Source organism: Panicum virgatum, chromosome 3K, assembly GCF_016808335.1.
Source record: "Panicum virgatum strain AP13 chromosome 3K, P.virgatum_v5, whole genome shotgun sequence".
In the NCBI taxonomy this organism is placed as follows: domain Eukaryota; kingdom Viridiplantae; phylum Streptophyta; class Magnoliopsida; order Poales; family Poaceae; genus Panicum; species Panicum virgatum.
This window is the reverse complement of record NC_053138.1, coordinates 8033384-8056435: the sequence shown is the minus strand read 5'-3', so window position 1 is coordinate 8056435 and position 23052 is coordinate 8033384. Positions and strand designations below refer to the sequence as shown.

General features: G+C 46.6%; 3 protein-coding genes across 9 annotated transcripts; 1 reads left to right on the top strand and 2 right to left on the bottom strand.

The window, feature by feature from the left end:
- Positions 1-1095: 1095 nt before the first annotated feature.
- On the bottom strand, positions 1096-4640 carry LOC120697279 (receptor-like protein kinase HERK 1). The gene is made up of 2 exons (XM_039980440.1): positions 4349-4640; positions 1096-3913 (listed from the first exon to the last, which is right to left on the bottom strand). The coding sequence occupies exon 2, from the start codon at positions 3902-3904 to the stop codon at positions 1385-1387; it is 2520 nt and encodes an 839-aa protein (XP_039836374.1). The 5' UTR covers positions 3905-3913; positions 4349-4640; the 3' UTR covers positions 1096-1384.
- Positions 4641-11483: 6843 nt separating this feature from the next.
- Positions 11484-21825, bottom strand: LOC120697278 (cilia- and flagella-associated protein 298-like). 7 transcript variants are annotated; one of them, XR_005684410.1, is made up of 8 exons: positions 21515-21825; positions 21353-21438; positions 20532-20661; positions 20170-20267; positions 19986-20094; positions 16819-17210; positions 15589-15957; positions 11484-11881 (listed from the first exon to the last, which is right to left on the bottom strand). XR_005684410.1 is itself a non-coding variant. In XM_039980438.1 (5 exons), the coding sequence occupies exons 1-5, from the start codon at positions 21708-21710 to the stop codon at positions 20056-20058; spliced, it is 549 nt and encodes a 182-aa protein (XP_039836372.1). In that variant the 5' UTR covers positions 21711-21824; the 3' UTR covers positions 19778-20055. The 7 variants fall into 7 exon arrangements, 1 of the variants encoding a protein (XP_039836372.1); XR_005684409.1 differs by lacking the exon at positions 11484-11881 and adding an exon at positions 12549-12970; XR_005684408.1 differs by lacking the exon at positions 11484-11881 and adding an exon at positions 15211-15350.
- LOC120697277 (probable membrane-associated kinase regulator 3) lies at positions 13690-15029 on the top strand. Its single transcript, XM_039980437.1, has one exon. It carries the CDS (start codon positions 13768-13770, stop codon positions 14677-14679), a length of 912 nt encoding a protein of 303 aa, XP_039836371.1. The 5' UTR covers positions 13690-13767; the 3' UTR covers positions 14680-15029.
- Positions 21826-23052: the final 1227 nt, after the last annotated feature.

The window sequence follows — 23052 nt, the reverse complement described above, 5'->3', positions numbered from 1 at the left end:
CATGGTTGCAATATATATATATATATATATATATATATATATATATATATATATATATATATATATATATATATATATATATATATATTATACCTAATTGTGGGTCGCCCTGCAAATGGGTTGGGTTAAAATGAGTTTTATGGGTTGGATTTTAATATGGGGTGTGTTTGGATGGGTTAAAATGTGTTGTATTAGATAATAGGGGGGTGGAGTGGGTTCTATATAAATATGGATTGGGTGGGTTGGAGTGGGTTGAAATGGATACCTCGTACAAAATAGTATGACTATATATAAATGTGGATCCTGTGTTGAGAGCCGGATCCTAAAAATAAAACCTCGCGTTCACACTATAAAATTTTATCAAAATTGACCGAAATTTGTTGGAGATGACTCAGTATGACTAGCAGCTACTTTGTGCAAATCAATATGGCTAGACCTACATGTGGGTCCCACATCAAGATTCGGACCCTGTAAATAACTCCCGTTCACACTATAAAATTTTGTTAAAATTGATCGAATTTTTTTGGAGATAACTCAGTATGACTGGCAGCTACTCTGTGCAAAACAGTGTGGTAAGACCTACACTATAAAATTCTTTTGGAAAACGGGTTTTTATTGGGTTGTAATCATAGTTTGGCTAATAGTTTATTATATTATGAGCTGAAATATTTGGGTTGGGTTGGTGTGTGGTGGTGGTGGTTTGAAGTGGAGTGGTTAATATTAATTTCTCTCATGAGAATGGATTGGAGTGGGTATAGCTTGGTTTTGAGCCCATTTGCAGGGTGAATTGTGGGCCTTTTGGCATATTGTGGTAGCTATTTCTAATACAATTCGTATGTTGTCCGAGAATTCAGATTCATTATATGGGGCAAACAAAATTCGTGTTTTGGTTTTGAGATTGGCAGCGCACAATTTGTGTTGGATTTGAGATGTCAATTCGTGTTTGGGACTGACGTCAATGTGAAAATTGTAAACCGGACCGTTGAGGATCATAGTAGGATAGACGATGATCCAAAGCGTTTGAAATGACCTGAAATAAAAATGTGGTAACAGCATACATAGATAGCAAGAGATGAAGAGCAACTCAGCAGCACATTGAAAATGCGAATGTTAAGCTGGGGTGCTTGCATGCTTGCAGTATTAAGTTTCACAAATCCAGCACTTCACCAGTAAGAAAATGAGACATGCTATCTACTAAAGATGTAGCCGCGCAGGCTCACAGTAACTAGAACTGTAAAAAAAAACCATGACTGCAATTCAGTACAATTACAGAGCACAAAAAGAAAAGAAGTACAATTACAGATGATCTCTCAATTAAGCTTCCACAAGAGAACTTTGAACGTTTTCCTTAGTACCCTACAAGCTGTTTCATGCTGATGCACCTTTACCTTCCTTCGGCTTTGATTAGCTGAGAGAAGACCCTGCTCATCGACACGTCGGAGAGGTCATGATCAGGCTCATTCGAAGCTCCAGCTTCCGCCATTGTCACACTGATACTCTCAAGGGCGCCGACATTCTGAACCTGGGACGGGAGTTCCACAATGCGGTTCATGCTGTTCACGTCTGAGACTGTGGAATCCACATCCTGAAGCTGCAGAACGTACTCCAGGTTCCATAGGACATCTCCCATTGACGGCCGCTCCACACCATAGTCTGCGAGGCACTTCTCCACGGTTTCACCAAACTTCCTTAGAGAGTCTGGCCTGATTGTGCCAGAGATCCTCTGATCAACAATTTGATGCAGCTCTCCTCTCTTCTGCCATTTCATTCCCCATTCGGCCAAGTTCACCATCTCCCTCGGAAGTGTAGGGTCAATCACAGGCCTTGCACAAAGGACCTCAAGCAAAACAACACCAAAGGAGTAGACATCTGACTTCTCAGTCAGTTGCTGCCTCCGGAAATATTCAGGATCAAGATACCCAAAGCTGCCCTTCACTGCAGTGCTGACATGAGTTTGGTCCAACTCAGGCCCTGTCTTTGATAGCCCAAAGTCAGCAACCTTTGCAAGGAGATTCTCATCAAGCAAGATGTTTGCAGACTTGACATCACGGTGGATAATGGCCTTTGCAGAACCTGTGTGAAGATAGTGCAGTCCCCTTGCTGCTCCAATGCAAACCTCCAGCCGCTGCTTCCAATTTAGCGAGGGGTTATCAGAGCCATAGAGATGGCTTTTGAGAGTGCCTTTCTCCATATATTCATAGACCAAGATCATCTCATTCCTTTCATCACAGTACCCAATCAGAGACACCAGATGGCGGTGGCGCAGCCGTGACAGGAGCTCAATCTCTGTACGGAACTCGTTGAGACCTTGTTGAGACTTTGGATTTCCACGCTTCACTGCAACCTTGGTCTCATCCCTCAGCACTCCCTTGTAGACCTTCCCAAAGCCTCCAACTCCAATGACCCAGTTCTCATCGAAATTGTTGGTTGCTTCTTGGAGCACACTGAAGGCAAAGCGGTATCCATAGCTTCCATTCAGCCCTGATGTAAGAGTAGTACCATAAGATGTTCTGCTTCCTGTACTGAGAGAGGTGAGCCCATTGATAGAGAAAGGCATCCAAGTCTTTGAATGCTGCTTTTCCAATGTCTTTTTCTTCCGGCAAAAAAGTATCAGAACAACAACGATTATCAACAGTCCAACAGCTGCAAGGACTGCACCAAGAATCACAGCCAAATTTTTCTTTCCACCGCCAGACCCAACAGTGAAAGCAGAACCTCCAGTACTTATCTTCATAACCTCAAGCCCATTCAGAATCCCATCGGGCAATACATTGTTCAAGGTCGATGGGCCAATACTGATGCCAAGTTTACTGGATGCATCATTCGATGAAAGAACCACATCTATATAGATAGCTGTAGCCAACTGATTATCAGACAATACTGAGAGATCAAGATTATTTTGCGCAGAGAAACCTCCAACATATGCATTGAAGTAGAGCTGGTTAAGTGCCTTACTGACAATATCACAGAAGTGAAACCTTATCAAATAGCTGAAGCCAGCATCGACATCAAACTGCCATGTCATGTTGAAAAGAGCATTGGACGTATTTGATGCTGCCAATTCTGTAGCTGTACTATAGACAATATCAGGGGCTGTCAGCTGAGTTGCTCCACCCTTCTTATAGTTGACATCCTTGCCAATAGCCTGTTTGGTCATAGTTGGGTTCAACAAGTACTTTTTATCCGTCACCCAGGTCCTCGAGAGGGTATCGTTGTCGGGAGTAACCTTCGGACCACCCATGTTGACCCGATAAACCGTCTCTAGCGGCTGTGTAGACAAACCACTGTACTGCTGCATAGGGTTGACCATTTGAGCATTATCGACGATGAGATCATCTGGGACAGAGACCACCTCAATTGCATTGATGAATGCAATTCCATTCGACGGCTTGAAGGAAATTATGAGTGTGTCACGGGTGATGTTCAAAGAGTACTCCTTGAACAAGGGTGCAGTTTTGTCTGGCTGCTGGAAGTCACTTAGCAGGAGCACATCTTGGGTCGACACAGTGAATTTGGCAAGTGAAAGATCATAGCTCTGATAGGTGAAGGGGAAGAAGTAGAGCCGGACGAAATGCCGGCCCTGCTTCTGGATAGGGAAAGTGTAGGATGATGGGCTGGTGAAGATGCGGGCAGTCTGGTAGAGCGCAGAGTTGTCGAAAGAGGCCACCCCATTTGCAGAAGTGCCAGCCAGGATCTCCTGGGAGGTGGACACCTTCACCGGAGATGCACCATCGGAGGCGAAGGTCCTCTGGCCAACTGTGGTGCTCTTGGAGGACCCGCAGTCAACAAGATAGCTGTCTGCAGGCTTGAATTGCGCTTTGCAGATGCAGTAGGATGACAAGATGCATAGCAGGATGAAGGTTGTTGCAGCTTGCGGCCTCGTCCTCCCCGATGGAGCCATCATGATGTTGACCTGAGTAAAAAGTATGTTCACAATGTTCAGATGGCATGCAAAACTGTAAGACCATCTCAAAGAAAAAAAATCTTTTGATACAGCTGTGGAGCTACTAAGCAAGAGCAAGAACATGCTCATCAATTTGGAGGCGTAGATCCTTCAGGAAAAAATTGGGAAACAAACTGAATCCCAAAATTTTGGGCAACGAACGGCACCCGCAGATCAACTTTGTGCAGTGCCCCACTGAAGCAGACGAACTGATCGAACAACAAAGTGGTGAATTTTCACTAGTAGCGCACCACGCAGCAAATAGATCCGTAGCTAGCTAACCGACCCGAGAGGAAGAAAGATTTGCACTTTATTGCTCACAGACCACAGGCAAAGCAAATGCCCCCAACAATAAGCGAGCTTCTAGATCAAATCGACCGGCCCAAGCAAGCTAGGTGAACTCACCAGCAGGAGGAGAACGGATCCGGCCCCGGGCGGATCTCCTGTTCACGCCAGCACGCCAGCACCGAGATGGTGGCGGGCAAGAGGAGGCACGGCTCCCCACGCCTCTCGTGAAGACAAGAATGTGGTGGTGCGAGGAGACCCCGGCTCGCTGCCTGTCGACGCCGGCGGTGAGATCGCCGACAATGCGGCGCCAGAAAAGTTGGCGGCTGTAGGGAGAAGAGAGAGAGAGGGAGAGGGAGGGGAGGGGAGGCCGGGAGGAGAAGAGAGGGAGAGAGAGAAAAGCGAGCGAGCGAGCAGGAGTTTTGTACTAGCTTGGGCCCTGTTTTATTTTACCGTTAGTTCCACCGCCGCGTAATTAGGCTAACGCAAAATGAGGGCTCTATTTAATTATGCCCTACTAACTCCTAAACATATCATCGTGTCCCCTCAAGACCCTTTTGATTCGCTGATTTCCTGTAAAGATTGGCCGGTTCAACCCCAAATGCATGGATACAGTTTGATGCAGAGGTCCAGAGCATTTTTTTCCCTGTCAAGAGCCATGCCAAATTTTTAATATATTCTGCTAAATATTCACTCTGTTCTGATGCAATCAGTCAATAATATTTTTCTCTCGTACCAAACCAACACCAGCCAATTAGAGCAACTCCAAAAATCTCTATATCTCATATCAGATAGCTAAAAATACAAAAACATCAGCAAAATGGGTACCAAACAGACTCGCCATCGAGGCTCCCTCGCCATCCCCATTGGTATCCACGGGCGGTGGCTAGTGAAACAAACCAGCCAACTCCGCTCGCCATCTCCCGGACCTCCCGGAGCCCCTCCCGATGCATGGCACGCTCGCATGTGCAGCATGGCTGGCGGCCGGAGGCGGGGCCGTTCGGGCCTGCAGCAAGGCTGGCGGCCGCCGGCGGGGCCGCGCACGCCCGTGCCCGCCTGCGAGCGGCGGCCAGCGACGGGGGCTGCGCTCGCACCCGCGGTGGTTGGGCCACATCCGGCGGCGGCCAGCGGTGCCGTTCCCACCCACGAGAACGCCGACGAGGTCCCCCATCTCCGCAGGCCCGAGCTCGCTCACCTGCCATGCCCGCCGCCGCCAAGAGCTCCACACCGAGCCACCACCTCGGCCTCGATCCGCCCTAGTTGACCCCCAAAAACCGGCTGCTCTCGTCTCGCTGGTGCTCCTCCCCTCTCCCCCACCGCTGGCGGGCTCTCTCGCCGGATTTTGCCCCCCACCATGGCAGCTCCGGCCAAGGACCCAATTGCGAGTCCTCAATTCTTTCTAAGGTTATTAGTGTAAGAACTCAGGAACCTCGTTGTAAATAACAATTTTGACTCTCAAACCCAGATAGCTAGGCTGTTGGAAGAAGAGAAATGAAGAGGTAATCTTAGCTATTTGACTAGCTAAATAGAAATATAGAGAATAAGATTTAACTAATTTGTTGGAGTTGTTGCTCTTAGCAGTATTTTTTTTTACAACAAATCAACATCAGCCACCCGTCAAAGTTAGCCGAATAAAGTGAATATGATAATTTTTCTAATGGAATAAAACAATATCGCAGCCTTTATATCATATAATGATGTAGTGGCTGATTCTTGTTAAAAAAAATTGTAGTGCAGATGAAAAAACAATTAAGCTCGGATGATAAAAACACGTAATTAACAAAATTAAGTGATATTGAATACTCTTACTCGAACACTCAAAGAACTACAAAATTCCTTGTTTAGTTTCCAAATTTTTTCCGTACAGTAACTTCGAATGTTTGACCACTAATTAGGAGTATTAAATGTGGATAACTGACAAAATCCATTCCACAACCCCAAATGAAATTGCTAGACGAATCTTTTAAGCTTAATTAGACCATAAACAATGTCGTGCTACAATAAACAACCTCTAGTGACAAATTAATTAGGCTTAATATATTTGTTTCATAATTTCTCGTCCATCCATATAATTAGTTTTTATAGTTAAATTATATTTAGTCCTTCTAATCTTCGGTTAAAAATTCCTACAGTGAATTTCGTCCAAAATTTTTCATGATCTAAATGCGAAAAATTTTGTAACAATTGAATGCAATTTTCGTAACAATCGAATGCTTACAAGGGAGTGATAATCACCAAAAATTGTCCGCGACAAGCTCACCATTTCCGCAAACCTCGGGAAGTGAGCCATACCCGCTCCCCGTTCCCAAGAAGTGATTGTGGCGTTTGATTTCTTCCGAGGAAAATAACTTTCTTTTACAAAATACCTTGCTGCTGAGTTTTCCTCTGTTAAAATCCTTCTTTTACCAAAATAGTTTTGTTGTTAGAAGAATCTTCTTTTATAAATGCTTTTTGTTGTTAGAATACCTTGATTCCCTTCTTAAATGCATCAGCAGTGCTTTTACCTAGTTTGAAAAAAAAATGTTGGTAAATTAAATGTGTCGATAACTTCTATAAAAAAATCAGTTCATGGGGCACACATACGCTTCTTTATCCACGCATCCAACTAGTGCTGCACACGTCTCACTGTTTTCCATTTATTTTTTTCCTCATTGGGTGTCTGGTCAGAGTGATATTGCATATTTTCTTTCAAAGTTTCTAGCAACTATTTTATTTTATATGAGAGAAAATTATGTGGTTAGTGGACACGGAAGCATGGACTCTCTAAAAGATCAGACATTCAAAGTTCCCTCACAACCTCGTTGTTCAAACCTGCTTTTCGTCAACGTTGATAATCAAATTTTCAAATAGAAATATGCATCAATAATCCAATCAAAATGAATGAAAAAAATTTCGTCAGCGTTGTTTTAAATAGTAGTAGGTACGGCCGTTTTCGTTAGTTGGAACTTGGAACAGGGTAACATGGGGTTCCATAGTTTCCTTGTCCTGTATAGATGAGGTGTCAAGTACTAACAAATTTTGTTTCTTGGGTGTGTAAACCTTGATTAGTTCAACTCATTTGTTCTCTCATCTACTAGGCAATTAGGAGCAATATTTTTTGGAGGCATTTGCGCCGTGACTAGAGCTCAGCTTCACGCTCTCCGAAGCTTGTTATGGTTGTGGCCAGCTATTCCAATTTCCAAGCATGATCAACAGTGGAGTAAACCATGGTTAAATAGTTTCAGCTTATCTAGAATAGTTGAGATTCATGTTTGGAACATGGGCATGTGGAGTGCGGTGACTTTCCAGTTTTCCTGGAATTGATTGTTAACCACAACTGAAACAATGCCAAGTCGGTATATATCTTGTCACTTGACGTGAGGGAATGCTTATTACGCGTCTTGTCATCCATGAGACAATTTTCTATTTACTGATGCTGTGAAGTTTTTTTACCACCCCAAAAATATCTCTCTTCCTTATCACAAAGGTAGAAATGACATGTCATTTGTACGCCATACTATACAGTAGTACGACATACTGTAAGTCTGTAACTCTCCATCAAAGCAAGTACTATAGTAGTTTTGTCTGAATGAGGTCTTCTTACAGTTTGATGCAGTTGAGGACAGTTGGGCATGCAATTAGTAGGGTGGACAAGGAAGCCACAAAGAAAAAAGAGAAAAAAAATTCTGAAAACTCCCCGTTTAGTTTCTAAAAAATTTTGTGTAGTATCCGTCACATCGAATATTTAGACATATGCATGAAACATTAAATGTAATTGAAAAAATAACTAATAATACAGTCTAACTGATTAGTATGAGATGAATCTTTTAAACCTAATTAGTCTATGATTGAATATTAATTGGAAAATAACAACGAAAGTGCTACAGTATCAAAATCCAAATTTTTTTACGAACTAAACGGGCCGCCCCGGCTAAGGAAGAACATGAGGGCACATGGCACAGTGGTCCCACGGCTCTGCATCATTGATGCTTGATTTTTGTGGGGGCAACGACATGCACGTTAGCCTTGACCAAATCCTTAAAACCAACCAATTCTTAATGGCGGTCGGATTATCTACAGTCACCAGGTTAAAACGTGAGGTTTAACCGTCAAAACTCAGTGCCGAACTTACTCCATAAAGGAAAGGAGGCCGTGTGGTCGGCTAGCGAAAGAAAGGCTGGGAGTTTTTTTTTTTTGGGCAACGTCGTCGTCGTATGTCAGTCAGGACGAGCCGTTTCGTGTGATGGGATGGATAACGCGCGGTGCAAGTGCAAAGCGATGTGATCCATCCAGAGCATGGGTGGGTGATTGGTTTGGCCGATAGATTTGGCTGGAGCTGGTCAGCTGGGTGCCGTGCCCCCCCCCCCCCCCCCCCCCCCCCGAAACCGAAAGCGCCCTGTCATTTTCTTTCCCCGCGCTGGATTTTTCTTTCTTTTTCTTTCCTTTGTTTTTTTAAAGAAAGAACAGACGTAGAACAGTCGGTCACAGCAGAGAACAGTAGAGGATGAGGAGGATAATGACAGGTGGGTCCAGCAGAGCACAGCAGGCAGATTGGCCGTGCTCGGCTGGGCGCCAACACAAACCAGCTGGATAATGGAGAGCATCAGCCACTCACAGGCAGGCGGGGGCAAAAGCAGTGGCGGTGGAGCGGCAGCACAGCGCCAGAGCCCACAGCACTGCTCATGCTCGTGCTCTGTTTTTTTTTAAAAAAAGATGCCCATACTCTGTTGTGTTCTCACTTCTCATCATCACAATCGATTCCTTGGGTTCGTTTAAAAAAATCATCGTATCAAGAAAATTGTCAACAATTATCATCCAGGTTCCAGGAGATGGAGCAGACGCCAATTCTGCAAAAGACTACCCACACCAAACCTAACGCGCTTAGGTTTCACGAACCAAAGCAAACCACCACCGCAACCCATGGCGCGGTCTGCGCGCGTATGTCAAAGGAAGATTTGGTCGGTTCACATTCAGAATTGACCGGCGCACATGACATGGGGCGCCCGTGTGGTCCCATCCCAACGCGTAGGACCCCGCTACAAACCCTCAGTTCCTGGGCTGTGTTGTTAGGCTGACGGTGACAGTACTGCCAATTAACAAACAAAAAGCACACTGGCAGTGGCTCTGGTTGTTATCCAACCCAAGGATCTTGACACCTCTGTCTCTGTCCCTCTCTCTCCCCCCATACATAGTCTAAGGTGCAGGGAAAGGAAAATTGTCTGCGACTTTCAGTTCCTGATCCTTGCAAGGTTGCAACTTGTGCAAGAAACGAAAAAGGATGCGACGAACATGCACAGATCGGTGACCAGGATCATCCCCAACCGCTGGCCGACGGCGTTATTCCTCTTCAGGTGAGGTCCAGAAGGGCGGGCATGTGCTACTGCCCCTGGCGAGCAAGTTGGGCAGGGACGGTTCGTTCTTGGTTGGTTGGGTCCGGTGAGGTCTACTTGTACTTGGACGACAGCTCACGCACGCACAGCCAGCTACGGACACTTAGCGCCATGACCTCAGAATCAGATGCTTGGTACCCGTTTGCTCCACTGCAGGAGTTGGATTTCTTCTTCTTCTTCTTCACCCGCCTCTCATCTGCGGCTGTGGCATCTCTGGACTCGTCCAACAGTTTCTTCACCGCTCCGGTGGTGTGGGCCCCTCTTCCATGCAGTCTGAAGTCACTGAGGCCAGGGGGAGGATATGAATCCAATCCACGTACGAACCCGCACTTGGAGAGAGGCTGGATAAAGAGGACAGACCCGCCACCGCTAAAGCCCACTAGGAGAGCTCTCCCCGCTTTCGGCCCAACCCATGTCGCGGGCCTAATTCATCCCAACACAAGAAACAAGGCCCTCTTCGCTTCCGTTGTTGTAACATGGTGTACTGATTACTACTGATGAAGAACCAAAGGAGAGGAGAGGAAAGATCGATCGGACCGGACGGAGGATGAAAAAGCGACAGGACCAACGCCAACCCAAGGCGCTCTGTTCTGCTGCTGCTCACTGCTCCATGAATTCGACTCCTACAGTATGCTTGTAGAGGCCAGGTCGGTGAGTCAGTCGCTTTTTTTTTTTTTTGAAATGGAGGTCAGGCGTTAGATAACTAGACGCTGGCCGTCAGGCCGTGCCAACCACCCTCCAGTACTCCACATCTTCGGCTCTACTGTACTCTAGGCTTCCTTTCTCCCCTCCTAGTTACCACTGTACTCTGCTAGTGGTAGTAGCAGTAACCAGCCTTGGCATTGTCACTCAGACGATGATTGAGTCCACCTGCTGATCCGCTCTCAGAGCAGGTATTATAACGGGCGAACTGCTGGCGAAGTCCGACGTGGATGGAGAGAGAAATGAGGAGAGATAAAGGAGAGACCGTGTCGCCCGCGTGAGCCGGCGAAGAGGCGCTGCCGCCCCTGCTATTGGCTGAGCTGGTGGGACCCGCCACACCCCACGCAGCAGCTCGGGTGAGCTGGCGCGCAAGACACCGGCCTGCAGGCGCGGTTATTAAACTTGCCCTCGGCACTATCTTACCTAGGTCCCACTTTCACAGTCCCTTAGGTCACACATAAGTGATGGTTTAAATTGTCTAAAGTTAACAATTTCGATCTTGGTTGCTATAGGTTATTTGTTCTAGTCGTGACTTTGGATATTTTATAAAATGATAAAACCAGAACTTGTCTCGAAATGTAGTTTTCACAAAAGTACATTTTTTGCTATTTAACGCTTCATCCGATCATCTAGGTTTGTCCTAATAAGTCAAATCTTTTAATTTTGGACCATTAGCATATTAAACTCTGTTAGAATTGACAACATGGTATCTACATTATTAGATTCACTATAAAATTTTTATAATATATAACTCTTTTACAATATTTATGATAACATATTGGAGGTCGCTTCAGTATAAAAAACAACACTTATTTACTATAAAAGAGCATTTGGTGTGGTGATGGAGTCTATGGGTGCCCGGTTTCACTTGTCAGGATACAAATCCTTGTGCATGCATTCAAAATTCAAAAACTCTAAAAAAGATTATGAAGAATTTTCTTTTTGTTCTTCTATTGTTAAGCTTAACTTAAGCCATCAATTTCCGTTACAACATATGGTCGTGAACACGAACAACACAGAGCACCACCATGTATTTTGTCTAGATAACATAAATACGTATAGTTTTTTTCCCCATGTGACCAGATGTAAACAGCTAATAAGTTGCTGCAGATTCTGAATGTTCCTTACAAAAGAGCAGTCCACATATTAGAAATCATCGCATTTTTTTTTAAAAAGAAACGATACGGGGGCAAAAAGTGCTTTGTACTGTCCGTAACTAACTTGTTTCTTCAGCTAGTACTTCGGCAATTGACTGCTTCTAGATCAGCATAGTGTGCTGGACACACCTGATCTGATAACATGAAAGAAAGTGAATACGAGGGTTCTGGCGTGGTCTAAAACTACAAACTGCACTCCTTTTCCGAAAGCAAGAAAGACTAAACTGTACGTGTTCGTAGCAAGTACTGAGGTTGATATCGAATCAAATTACAACCTAGGACAAGTGGCCAAAACCATTATGCTATTTTGTTTTATTTGGGCGCTACAACATAAACTGATCTCCTCTTTCTTTTGCTTGAAATGAAAGGAAGGCAGCAAAAGTGTTCCAGATATCTTGTTTGGCTCCAAAGCCACAGCCTGCTACCTGCTAAGCATAAAACAATTGCTTGCTTCAAAGTAAAAGAATCATAAAACAGTTGCTGGTTTGAAAGAAAAACACACAAACAAGACAATCCACTGCCTGCGTTGGCATGGATCTCGAATCCTATTGCAGTCTCAATCTTATGGGCTGAATCATTATCATACTAAGCTCACTCCCTGACAGTCTTCATTTACAAATAAAGTAGTAGATACTAATCCAGGTTATTAGTAATATGTTAACAGTACTAGGAGGACTAGTGCTCTCTCCCTCTTAGCTATAGTACTCCAAGATGCTAATCCAGCTCAAACAATGGGTTTGCTAATCCTAAAAATTATGGGCTCAGACTAGTAAACAAGTGGTTCTTGCACAGTGTGTGGGAGTGAGTCACACACTCCTTGTCCTGCTCCTGCAGGGTGCAGGTGCACATATATCTAGGGCTAGGCAAGGGTTGCCTTTTGGACTGGAACTGGACCAGACACGAGAGCAAGGCCAAAGGCTGGTCAAACAAAGTTTAACTGCCCTCTTGTGACTGGAATGAATATGCCTACTGCCACTTTAATAAGCACCCACCCTGGGCACCCCCAACAGTAGAGTAGTGAGATAAAAGCATGTTTAACTTTAACCCCACTGTAACATCAGTCCAAGGGAAGGGATAAAGATAAGAAACAAGTGAGCAAAGCAAGCCCATCTCTCTCTCTCCCGTTGGTGGCCACCATTGCATTTGCATTGCTGCATGTTTGTGTGAGAGAGAAAACATCAAACATGGTGATGATTTGGTTTGCTTGGAGTCCTGCCAATGCCATGCCAGGCTTTGAGAAAGCTTATTGTTGGTTACTCACTGATAATACAGCATGTTTACCATTGGAGTCTTAACACTAATTACCCTGCTGCATCTTTAACCGTTGGAGTCTTTTTTGACCGCCTGCCTTTGCGTCCTGCCGTCCTGGGACGCTGAGCCACGCCACACTCGTTGCCTTTGCTTGCTGCAAGCCTCCTGCTCCTCCTTTTCCTTGGTAGCATGGCTGCATGGGCGCGATTCAGTCAGAAACGAGGCCGGCATCGCATTGAATTGAATCGAATGCCGTGTTATCGCTGCGACAAAAGTTTGACGGGCATGACATGCCAGAAGGAACAATTCACATTTTTACTGCCATCACCAGAATATTAGTCTGATAAAGCATACTGCACCCTACATGTGCTACAGCAGTAATGAGATAGTTCTTTTAAAAAAAAAGTAATGAGAGAGTTGTTTGTGCATAAGCTGAAATTTCCATCCAATAAAGAAGAACCAAGATTAGTTGGATATAAAGGACGCATAATAAGAGGCAGCTGGTCTTGTGTCACGCTTTTGCCTCCTAACAGCAACACAGTCCATGAAAGGAGAAAAGATGAGGGGCCTATTCGCCAAACGAAAACCCAATACTAATGCAAATGCCAACCCAAAAATGAGCCAGGCAAAAGCAACATGATCCTGACTGACCGGTTCATCATCATCACAGCCATTTCTTTTTTTTTTATAATAATCACAGCCATTTCTTTTTTTTTTATAATAATCACAGCCATTTCTGTTTCAGTATAACTTGCAAGAGAGACAGAGCAGAGCCTCTCACACCACACATTCCTCTCTTGCAATATCACCGTATAACTATAACCACCCTGCATTTGCACTTGCTTGTTTCCATATCTCCATTCCCCTGCCCAACAACACAAACTGTCACACTCACTGCACAAGCACACAGCAGCCCAAAACCCTATAAACCATCTCTCTGAAGAGTGAAGACCCATCTACCACACCTCATTGTCTGCTTCATCCCTCCAAAATTCCAAATCCCACCTCTCCTCCCTCCCAAACACCAAGCTCCAAAGCTGGCACTGCCATTCCAGCAGCAATGGCGAGGCCGCCCACAATGGTGATCCAGGACGACTACATCGACATGGACCTCACCCCGGCCGCCACGCCGATGCCGCCCTCCTCGCCACGCTTCGAGTTCCAGAGCACCGCAGCCGGCGGCGCCAAGCACAGGGAGCCGGCGTTCGCGTCCCCGGCGGACGAGCTGTTCTACAAGGGCAACCTGCTGCCGCTCCACCCGCCGCCGCGGCTGCAGCTCGTGCAGAGGCTGCTCCAGGAGCAGCAGCCGGTGCAGGCGCTGCAAGGGGTCGATAAGAGGGAAGCGGCGTCGGATGCGGCGGCGGACGGGGGAGACGCCGCCGCGGCCGGCAAGGCGTGCGCTGCCAAGAGGCCGTCTTGGGCCAAGAAGCTCAAGGTGGTGAAGCGGTGGGCGTCGAAGGAGTACATTAGGTCCTTCTTCCTGGCCAGGCCGACGCCGAGCGACATCGTCGTCGACGGCACGGCCAATGGCAATGGCATCGGCAGCGTCAGCGCGAGGGGCAGTGTCCTGGATCAGGAGGAGGTGTGCCACCACCGCAAGTCCTTCTCCGGCATCATCCGGCGGGTGCGGCTGGTGGCGACCAAGGCGCCGGGAACCTCGCCGCTGTGCTCCTCGTCGTCCTCGTCTTCTTCATCGACGCCGTCCTGCGGCAACGCGAACGGGTTCTTCTTCCGGCCGCCGGCGGCGACGCCGGTGCTGAAGCGGAGCAGCAGCGCCGGGTCGGAGGAAGGCGCCATCCAGGGCGCCATCGCACACTGCAAGCGGTCCCAGCTGCTGCAGCCGGGGATGGTGGTCTCGGCGCGGAGGAGCGTGAGCGACGTCATGTTCTACTCGGTGACGAATACTCCCAGGGCCTCCTCCGTAGCCGCCGGCGAGGTTGCGCAGGAGAGGCAGGAGATGTGCAGGGGCTGATGCCGATGGGGTTGGCATCGGTGCCATGGATCAAAGCAACATTCTTTTGTTTCTTTTGCTTGTGAAGATGAGCAATGTGCCGTGGATTGCTGTTGAGGACGCAATGTACCGTGATTCTTTTCCCTCCTGTCAAATTCTTTGTGATCTTCTTGGAGCAAAGAATTTCTTCATTTGAGCTGTGGATCTTGGCGGTTCGTTTCCTTTTTCTCCTCCACTGCTCCCTGCTCCATTCTTTTGCATCTCTCTCAAAGCTTCTGCTGCTGCTCGTGCTCTCACTCCTTTGTTTGGGGAGGTAGGGTAGGGCACAGTAGGCGAGTAAATGGTGCAAGGGTGGCACTGACTTGGTGGCAGATTTGATTCCACCCCCAAGTACGCCGCTTGACCATACCATACTTCTGCGTACAAATCAGTCTGATTGTTGTAGTGAATGGGATCCAGAGCCTCCACCTACCTCTGTAGAGTGTAGACCACTCCAGGTCTCCAAGCCAAACAAAAGCAGAGCTCTCTGCACGTAACACTACCAACTATGCCATCTTCTTCCACGCTACGGCGCACCTCTGAGATGATCTCCCCGTTCCCTTGGCTTCGAAACGAAGCTTTGGACAGTCCATGAAATCGTTTGCGGATGCTTGGGCTTTTGCCAACATGATGCTTAATGCTTTCCAGGAACTCTGCCGGACAAGATTACGGTCCCATCAGATCATCCAAATGATGTGTCCGCAACCAGATCAGCAAAAGCACATCAGTGATAGGCAAATCCGGAATAGATTTTTTGAAAGAAATCTGGAATAGATTAGGAATGCCATTCTGGCATTTGAATGTTTTCCTTTTCCTTTTTGAAAGAAGGCAAACCATTTGAATGTATGTGCAATTGTTAGATTTACCACTGCTTGTGAATTGGAGATGCACCTTTTTGTATTTGTGGTTGTGGGGTGTGCCTGGAACAGCTGCAAGCCGAGTTGCGTTGGGCACTGAAAAGGCGAGCACCTTTGAGCTGAATGATCGCCAGTTCTCAGCTCTCCTCCCCCCACCATGGCTTGTCTTCTGATCTGATTGGGATGGGTCATGCAATCCAACAAGCACAAGAGGCCCCCAGATCATGAGCACGGGCACAGATAAGAGCCACAGAGAGGGTTCCGTCAGAAAACAAACGCACAGAGATTCCTTCACCATCCATTCTTGTGGTTGTGGCTGCTGTTAAAAAAGCCACAGCCACAGCCCACAGGCTTGAGCAACAGTAGCACCAGATGGATGGACGGAATGGAGCAAACCATCTGCCTGCAACAACGTAACAAACCAAAGAATCTTCTCAGAGGAGGCGAGGAAAAGGCAAGCGAGCTGGCCCCGTTAAAGTGCCCAGCCACTGAGAAAAGGCTTCACCTTTCTGTTTCTGGTGTTCAGGATGAGGGAGAAGAAAGGTGAATGAGAGAGATTTGCAATCACAACAAACTGGAAAAAGGGAGAAAAGCCGGGTGTACTGGTAGCAACACTTTGGTTCGTGTGCATCCTTAGCGAATAACTAGGTCATGATCATGGAGCATGACTGTCGTCTTCTGGACAAGAACATAGAACATACAAGTCCTCAGATCGAATGCAGAGCAAATTCAGAAATGAGCCAAAGCCGACAAAGGGCCACCCAATTGTTCGAAGGATGGACAGCATAGTACATTTGTTTTGATTCCTAACGAAAACAATGGTAATCATACAAAGCTGAGAAACAGTACAAATCTGCAGTTAGACATCAAGGTTGGCCACAAATTACAATTGACCATTGTTAAAAACAACAACAAAGTTTTTGCAAGACAAGGACCAAGAAGTCGGCAGATGGAGCATTGGATTTTCTGCTAGACTGCTACCATCTGGGAGCATTACAGCGGCAGAGGCCAGAAAAGGGCAGAAGATGGTTTGACTGGCAGGTCAAAGATGGGAGTATAAAAAATGCATATACAGACAGGTTTCACTGATTATGGTACTGTACTGTATTTTATTTGTTTGCAGAAATACGACAGCATGGCAGCAGGATAGGCATCAATGCCTCATGCCACATAGCAAACCATTAATAGAGAAAAAAATACCAAGTACAATTGCATTTTTCTTTCACCGTTCAAAGACAAGAAATCTGACAACAAGGATTTGTACCTCTAGTTTGCAGGCAGGAGGCACCAACTTCATCGCTTGTTTGATTCCTGGATCCAAGCTGCCAAACATAAGAATATTTGATAAAATTTTGTTGGGAGGTGGCTCCAAAACTCAACAGTAGCTAGTTTAAAGTAACCGGGACAGGGTTTATCCTTGGTGAGACATGCCAAAACCACTGCTTGGCCGGTTCCTGAACTCGCGATGACACCATGAACAGCGTTGGTTCCCTCGGAGAACATTTGCTGGTTCTTCAACCAAAGCACCAAGAATTCCTTTCAGCTGCCGACCCGACCACATGCCACGTGCAGGTTTTCACAGTGTGAAGCTGGATGATCTGCTGCAGGAACTCAAAGCACTCTACTCCAAGCTGGCCATCCAGACAGATTTTCCTTCTAAAATAAACTGAGATCCATGAAGCAAAATCTTGACTGCTGCCATGATCAAGAATCTTTCTTCACAAATTATACAATTACAACAACAACAACAACAACAACAACAACATAGCCTTTTTTCCCAAGCAAGTTGGGATAGGCTAGAGATGAAACCCGAAAGAAATAAGTTCAAGGTTCAGGCACATTGATAGCTAGTCTCCAAGCGCTCATATCCAAAGCTATCTCTTTAGAGATATTCCAATCCTTAAGGTCTCTCTTAACCGACTCATCCCACGTCATTTAGGTCTACCTCTACCCCTCTTTACATTGTCGACCCGCCCAAGAACCCCATTACGCACCGGCGCCTCAGGAGGCCTTCGTTGGACATGTCCAAACCATCTCAGCCGATGCTGGGTAAGTTTCTCCTCAATTGGTGCCACTCCGACCCTATCCCGAATAACTTCGTTCCAGACTCTATCCCTCCTTGTGTGCCCGCAAAACCACCGCAACATCCGCATCTCTGCTACACTCAGTTGCTGGACATGTCGCCTTTTTGTAGGCCAACATTCAGCACCGTATAGCATCGCCGGACGAATTGCTGTCCTATAGAATTTGCCTTTTAACTTTTGTGGCACCCTCTTGTCACAAAGGATGCCAGAAGCTTGCCGCCATTTCAACCAGCTAGCTGAAATTCTATGCCTAACATCTTCATCAATGTCGCCATCCTTTTGTAGCACCGATCCTAAATACCGAAAAGTATCCTTCTGGACCACCACTTGTCCATCTAGACTAACGTCTCCCCCCTCATGCCTAGTCGCGCTGAAATAGCACATCATGTACTCGGTCTTGGTCCTACTAAGTCTGAACCCTTTCGACTCTACGTGCGTCTCCACAGCTCTAACTTCCTATTAACCCCTGCCCTACTCTCGTCAACTAGCACCACATCATCAGCAAAGAGCATACACCAAGGGATCTCACCTTGTATATCCCTTGTGACCTCATCCATCACTAAAGCAAATAAATAAGGGCTCAATGCTGACCCCTGTTGTAGGCCTATGTTAATAGGAAAGTCAGTGGTGTTGCCATCACATGTCCGGACAAACGTCGTCGCATCCTTGTACATATCCTTAATGAGGGTAATGTACTTAGTTGGGACTTTGTGCTTTTCTAAGGCCCACCACATGACATTTCTCGGTACTTTGTCATATGCCTTCTCAAGGTCAATGAAGACCATGTGCAAGCCCTTCTTCTGTTCCCTATATCTCTCCATCAATTGTCGTATTAAGAAAATCGCCTCCATGGTTGACCTTCCATGGAGGCTGTACTTGTCTTAAAATTATACAGGTAATGAGTTTAAAGAGAGATACAGGTAATATCTCTTCACAAATTATACAATTGACTTAAAATTTGTCTAGAGTTTAAAGAGAGATACAGGTAATGAGCTGTACTTGTCTGCAACCTCTGACTCTAGTGGGGGGTAAAGTCATCTACTGACATAGAAACCATATGCCCAAATGAGGTTAGTTCATGGTAAATCAGAGATGCATAACACATTAACACTATAACAGGACAAGCAAGACTCGGTAGAGAACTAAATACAACAGCCAAAGTTGAGTGAGATCAAATGCAGAAGGGCCCCATATGTAGGCTGCAAGGCTACACACGCTGGACAACTTTTCTCATCACGACTCTCTAGACTCCAGTTTGTGAGAAAAAAAAGGCAGAGTCACATAGAACATCATCATGAATAAAGAAACTACATTACGGAATAGGTTGGCTACTTTCTTTTAAGAAACAGAAGGGGCTTTACGTGGCAATAAATGTGTTATTTTATTGGCTAATCTGATGGGTATATAAGAGATTGAATGATCTTACAGTGTCTCCTGCACAGTTAGAAACTTACAAATACAGCTAACAAGCTGTCACTGGTAACATATTCTGAGGTTCAGTTCTTCATACAGAAAACAAAATCTGAAGTCAAGCTTTCACTGAATCAAATCTACAGCCTATCCTGTTTATAATGTGAATGGGAGACCATTCCGTTTGACAATGTCCCCTCCTAATTTCCTATTAAATAGTGACTAGATTCAGATCTCTAATCTGAGCTTAAGTGTGGACACTGGTTATGCCCTAGGTTGTTTCCTCTTCTGACTTTATATACTATGAATTTGTATTCCTCCAGCTCCAGTAAGTTCTGGACTAATTGTTCTTATCTCGTGGACATGATGACACTTTGTCAACAAAAGTAATCTGAGTTCCATTCCTGCTGTGCTGTCAAATTCAACATCATCTCATTCCAAAGGAAATAACAGCTTCAAAGTGATTCAAATGATTGTACCTAGCCATTAGTAGGCACCTCTAAGTTTGTGCAAGGAGGCAAGCCTGAGTAATTTAGGCTCTAACACACAGTATTCCATCAATCAAAGTAAACATCTCATCCCCAAAGTATAGCAATTCAAAGAGCAATGCACGAACCATTTTCCTATTTAACAACTTCTGTATATTTGCATTAGGAAACATTAAGTGGTGCAGATGAAGTCATCATAAGGAACTACATTAGTACTACGGTGTTCCGTTTTTGTTATCAGTTTGTACACTGCAGATGAACCTGATACTTTCATGTAAGTTTTGAAACATCTCAGAAGGGTATAATTGGCCCATAGCACCCACAAGGAAACATACTATGTGATGGTAAATTGTACAAGCAACTGCAATAAGTTGCTGACTATTTATACTTATTGACAGTTAATACAGATGAAGATGATGGGTGCTCATGAAAATCAAATATTATCTTACATGGACAGCTTCCATATAATATCCAAGACGTAACAAACACTGTGATTGCATTGAAGGGGCAGAAGCACAATCAGCGGTCATCACGGGCTCGCGTTAGCTTGATGACAATCTGCATAGATTACAAAGATGTAAAAGATAGTAACTAAGTGAAGCAATCATTCTTGCACTGCCGATGCAATGTTACCTTTGTTTTCTCATTAATACCAATATAGTCGCATAGCTTGTGGTCCATGGCTAGCTCTTTTCCAGCCCACCAAAGCTGTATCCTCTCATGCTTGCTGTCTGAGAATCATATAGAAGATAGAATTCATTGTAAGCAGAGGCCCATTGATGTACCTCATCGAAAGTACTTTTTTTCAATTTCGAGGCTGCAACTATATCAAGGTTTATGCACTTCATGAAGGGTTCAAATACGGGTAAAACAAATCTAGAAAAGGAAAGAACAACCTACGAATTGATAAATTCAACTTCTATGCTGGACAATTGGATGTGCATCTTCTCATTTTATCTCCTGAAAATTACATCTATGGTAAACACATGCGCTACCTGATGATGATTCTTGCAGATCCAATGCCTCTGTAGGTTCTTGTAGAGCAGTAGCACATTTCTCCTCAATGGTCTTGATATGTTCCCTTAGAGCACAAGGGGACAGGAATCTGTTGTGCTGCACTTGCTCCTGTAAGAAAATTCAGAGAGCTGTCAAAATCTCGTGCCGTATGCAGGCTCTGAAAGTTCATCTCCACCTGTGTGCATATGTTAGATTAGACTGACATACAAGGTGCAGATTACTTGCACAGGGCATCGTTTAACCAACGATGAACAGGATACCTCTGCTTCCTTTTTCCAATATAAAATTATTAGCTTTCAGAGACACAGAACAGAACAGTTATCTAAAGAAATACTGGATAGAACTTTATTTTTCAGAAGGAATGCTGAATAGAACTCAGCCCCTGAAACGAGCATGTCAGTTATTTTTCAATTTTTACTAGAACAGAAAAATGGAATTGGCCTCAAGCATAGCAGCCCTGAACCAGATAATGCATTCATATGGCACTCCACCAGTAAAATTAGCACACATTTCATTTTGTGAGTGTCTGAACTGGTGAGCAGCGTACGCCAGCGAACCGAACAGGCTGACTGTATCCTCCATTGTATTCAGTCCTCAAATGCTAGTGGTACCCAATCCAACAACCTAACTCATACTTGAACCCCAAATCCACAAGCTACAGTACTTTCACCAAATTGTGGCAAACAAATTGAAAAATCAAGCGCAATTCGCATCTAATAATTCAAGTGATCCCGAATCCAAGTAAGCATGAATTTCGCGTGTCGAAGTGTGGGAGAAAACTGCGTGGGGGAATGCTGACCTTGGAGGCGTAGGCCTCGGCCTCGGCCTCGTCTATCGCCCTCTCGAGCTCGCCCACCGCAGCCGCACCGGCATCCGCGCACCTCGCTGCAGATCGCAGAAGCAGCAATGCAGCGTCAGTACGATCCGATCAGCGAGGACGCGGTCTTCGTGAGTATCTCACCTCGGAGGCGACGGCAGAGGGAGAGGAGGCGGGCCTGGAGGCCGGCGAGCACGCCGAGCGCGGCTGCCACGTCGGCGACGGCCGCGGAGGCCGCGCACTCGTACAGGAACTCCGTTTCCTCGTCCGCGTCCGACGAGGAGGAGGAGGAGGTGGCCGCCGCCGCCGCCGCCGCCGACTTCACGTGCAGCATCACCATCTCGCGCGTGCCGCCGCGAAGGTTCTAGAAGCTTCCGCTCGCTCGGGAGACGCCGGCCGCACGAGACGGGGAGCTCGCACGGTGCGGTGGGACCAGGAAGGGGGAAGAGGAGCGCTCCCTTCTATCTAGGAAGCTAGTATCGGCCGTACAAGAGAGATCCGACGGCTGGAACCGCCCAGGGGGTGGACGGTACTTCAACTGCCGTCCGGGGTGGACGGTGTTTCATTTCCCGACCACGCCCGGGGTCGCCGCCGCGTTCCGGCCCCTCCATGCGTGGAACAGCCTCGTTCGCCCTGCTGGAGGCCTCCGGTAGGTCCCACGGGACACCCGGCGAGCGGTGGCGTCGTCATGGGCGGTGAGCTCCGCGAGAGGGGCGGGGCAGTGCACGTCGAGTCCGACGGAGGCGCCCGGGCAGGCGGCGGCGGCGGTGACGTGGCGGTGGCACGCTGTGCGTGCGGGTTTGGATGGTCAGAGCGTGCTCATTCGCAGCCAATCACGGAGGTTGTGTCAGCCATTCCGTTCTGAAGCTGCAGAGGTTGGAGTCGGAGAGCGTCCTCAGTCCTCACCTCGTCCCCTCATGCCATCCGATCCGACGGCCGGCTCCTGTTCTGGAACGCCGGCAAGGAAGCGTTGCAACGCCGCCGACGCTACGGTATGCTTCAGTGCTGGTGTGACCGAGTGGGCGCTCGCCAGGCTGTGCTGTGGCCCTCTGCTATCGAATCTTTTTAGCGCCGTCGGAGGGGATTCTAGAGGCCGCCCGCCGCCGGCGGAACGGTGGATCAATCAATTTCCGCCGTGGTAGCCTCTGTACGACGGCCAAACAGGCGAGCTGCGTGGTGGTTTTGCTGCCGGCCATGGGTTCGGCTTCGGCGGCCGGGCGGCGCCCCTCTGCCGCGGTCAGCGGCGCTGGAGGAATGCTTCGCTCGCTCAAATTAGCTGGTGCTTGCGATTCATGAACGGGAAATCTGAAAATCTCACAAGGCAGCATCAGTTTTTTTTTTAATCACAGCAGCATCAGGATTTACTCAAGGGTGCACCGTGCCCGCTGTCTTTATACGAAGTTCTTGATCTAATTATTTTTGCGCCAGGAACCAATCATAACCTGAACTTGTACACTGCAGTGATGCATCCACCAGCCTGCACTTCAACAACTGCATCAGTTGACGGAAATTCCAGTCGGTGTTTCAGCGTTTGTCATTTGCAGGGCCAAGGAATCGCCCCTGATGTTAACGATCCGGAAAATAACAAATATGAATCAATGTCGAGGCCCATAAAAGATCAATGGTTACAGTTTCCATAAGTCATGCCTTTTCGTTTTTTGGGAAAAAAACTATGCCTGCAT

What these genes read in the sequence shown, in the direction of transcription:
- LOC120697279 (XM_039980440.1), bottom strand. Translation starts at nt 3,904, where the DNA reads ATGATGGCTCCATCGGGGAGGACGAGGCCGCAAGCTGCAACAACCTTC.
- LOC120697277 (XM_039980437.1), top strand. Translation starts at nt 13,768, where the DNA reads ATGGCGAGGCCGCCCACAATGGTGATCCAGGACGACTACATCGACATG.
- LOC120697278 (XM_039980438.1), bottom strand. Translation starts at nt 21,710, where the DNA reads ATGGTGATGCTGCACGTGAAGTCGGCGGCGGCGGCGGCGGCGGCCACC. An exon ending in CCTCTGCCGTCGCCTCCGAG is followed by an intron (nt 21,439 to 21,514) that starts GTGAGATACTCA and finishes TGCGATCTGCAG; the next exon opens with CGAGGTGCGCGGATGCCGGT. An exon ending in TCTGCAAGAATCATCATCAG is followed by an intron (nt 20,268 to 20,531) that starts GTAGCGCATGTG and finishes TATGATTCTCAG; the next exon opens with ACAGCAAGCATGAGAGGATA.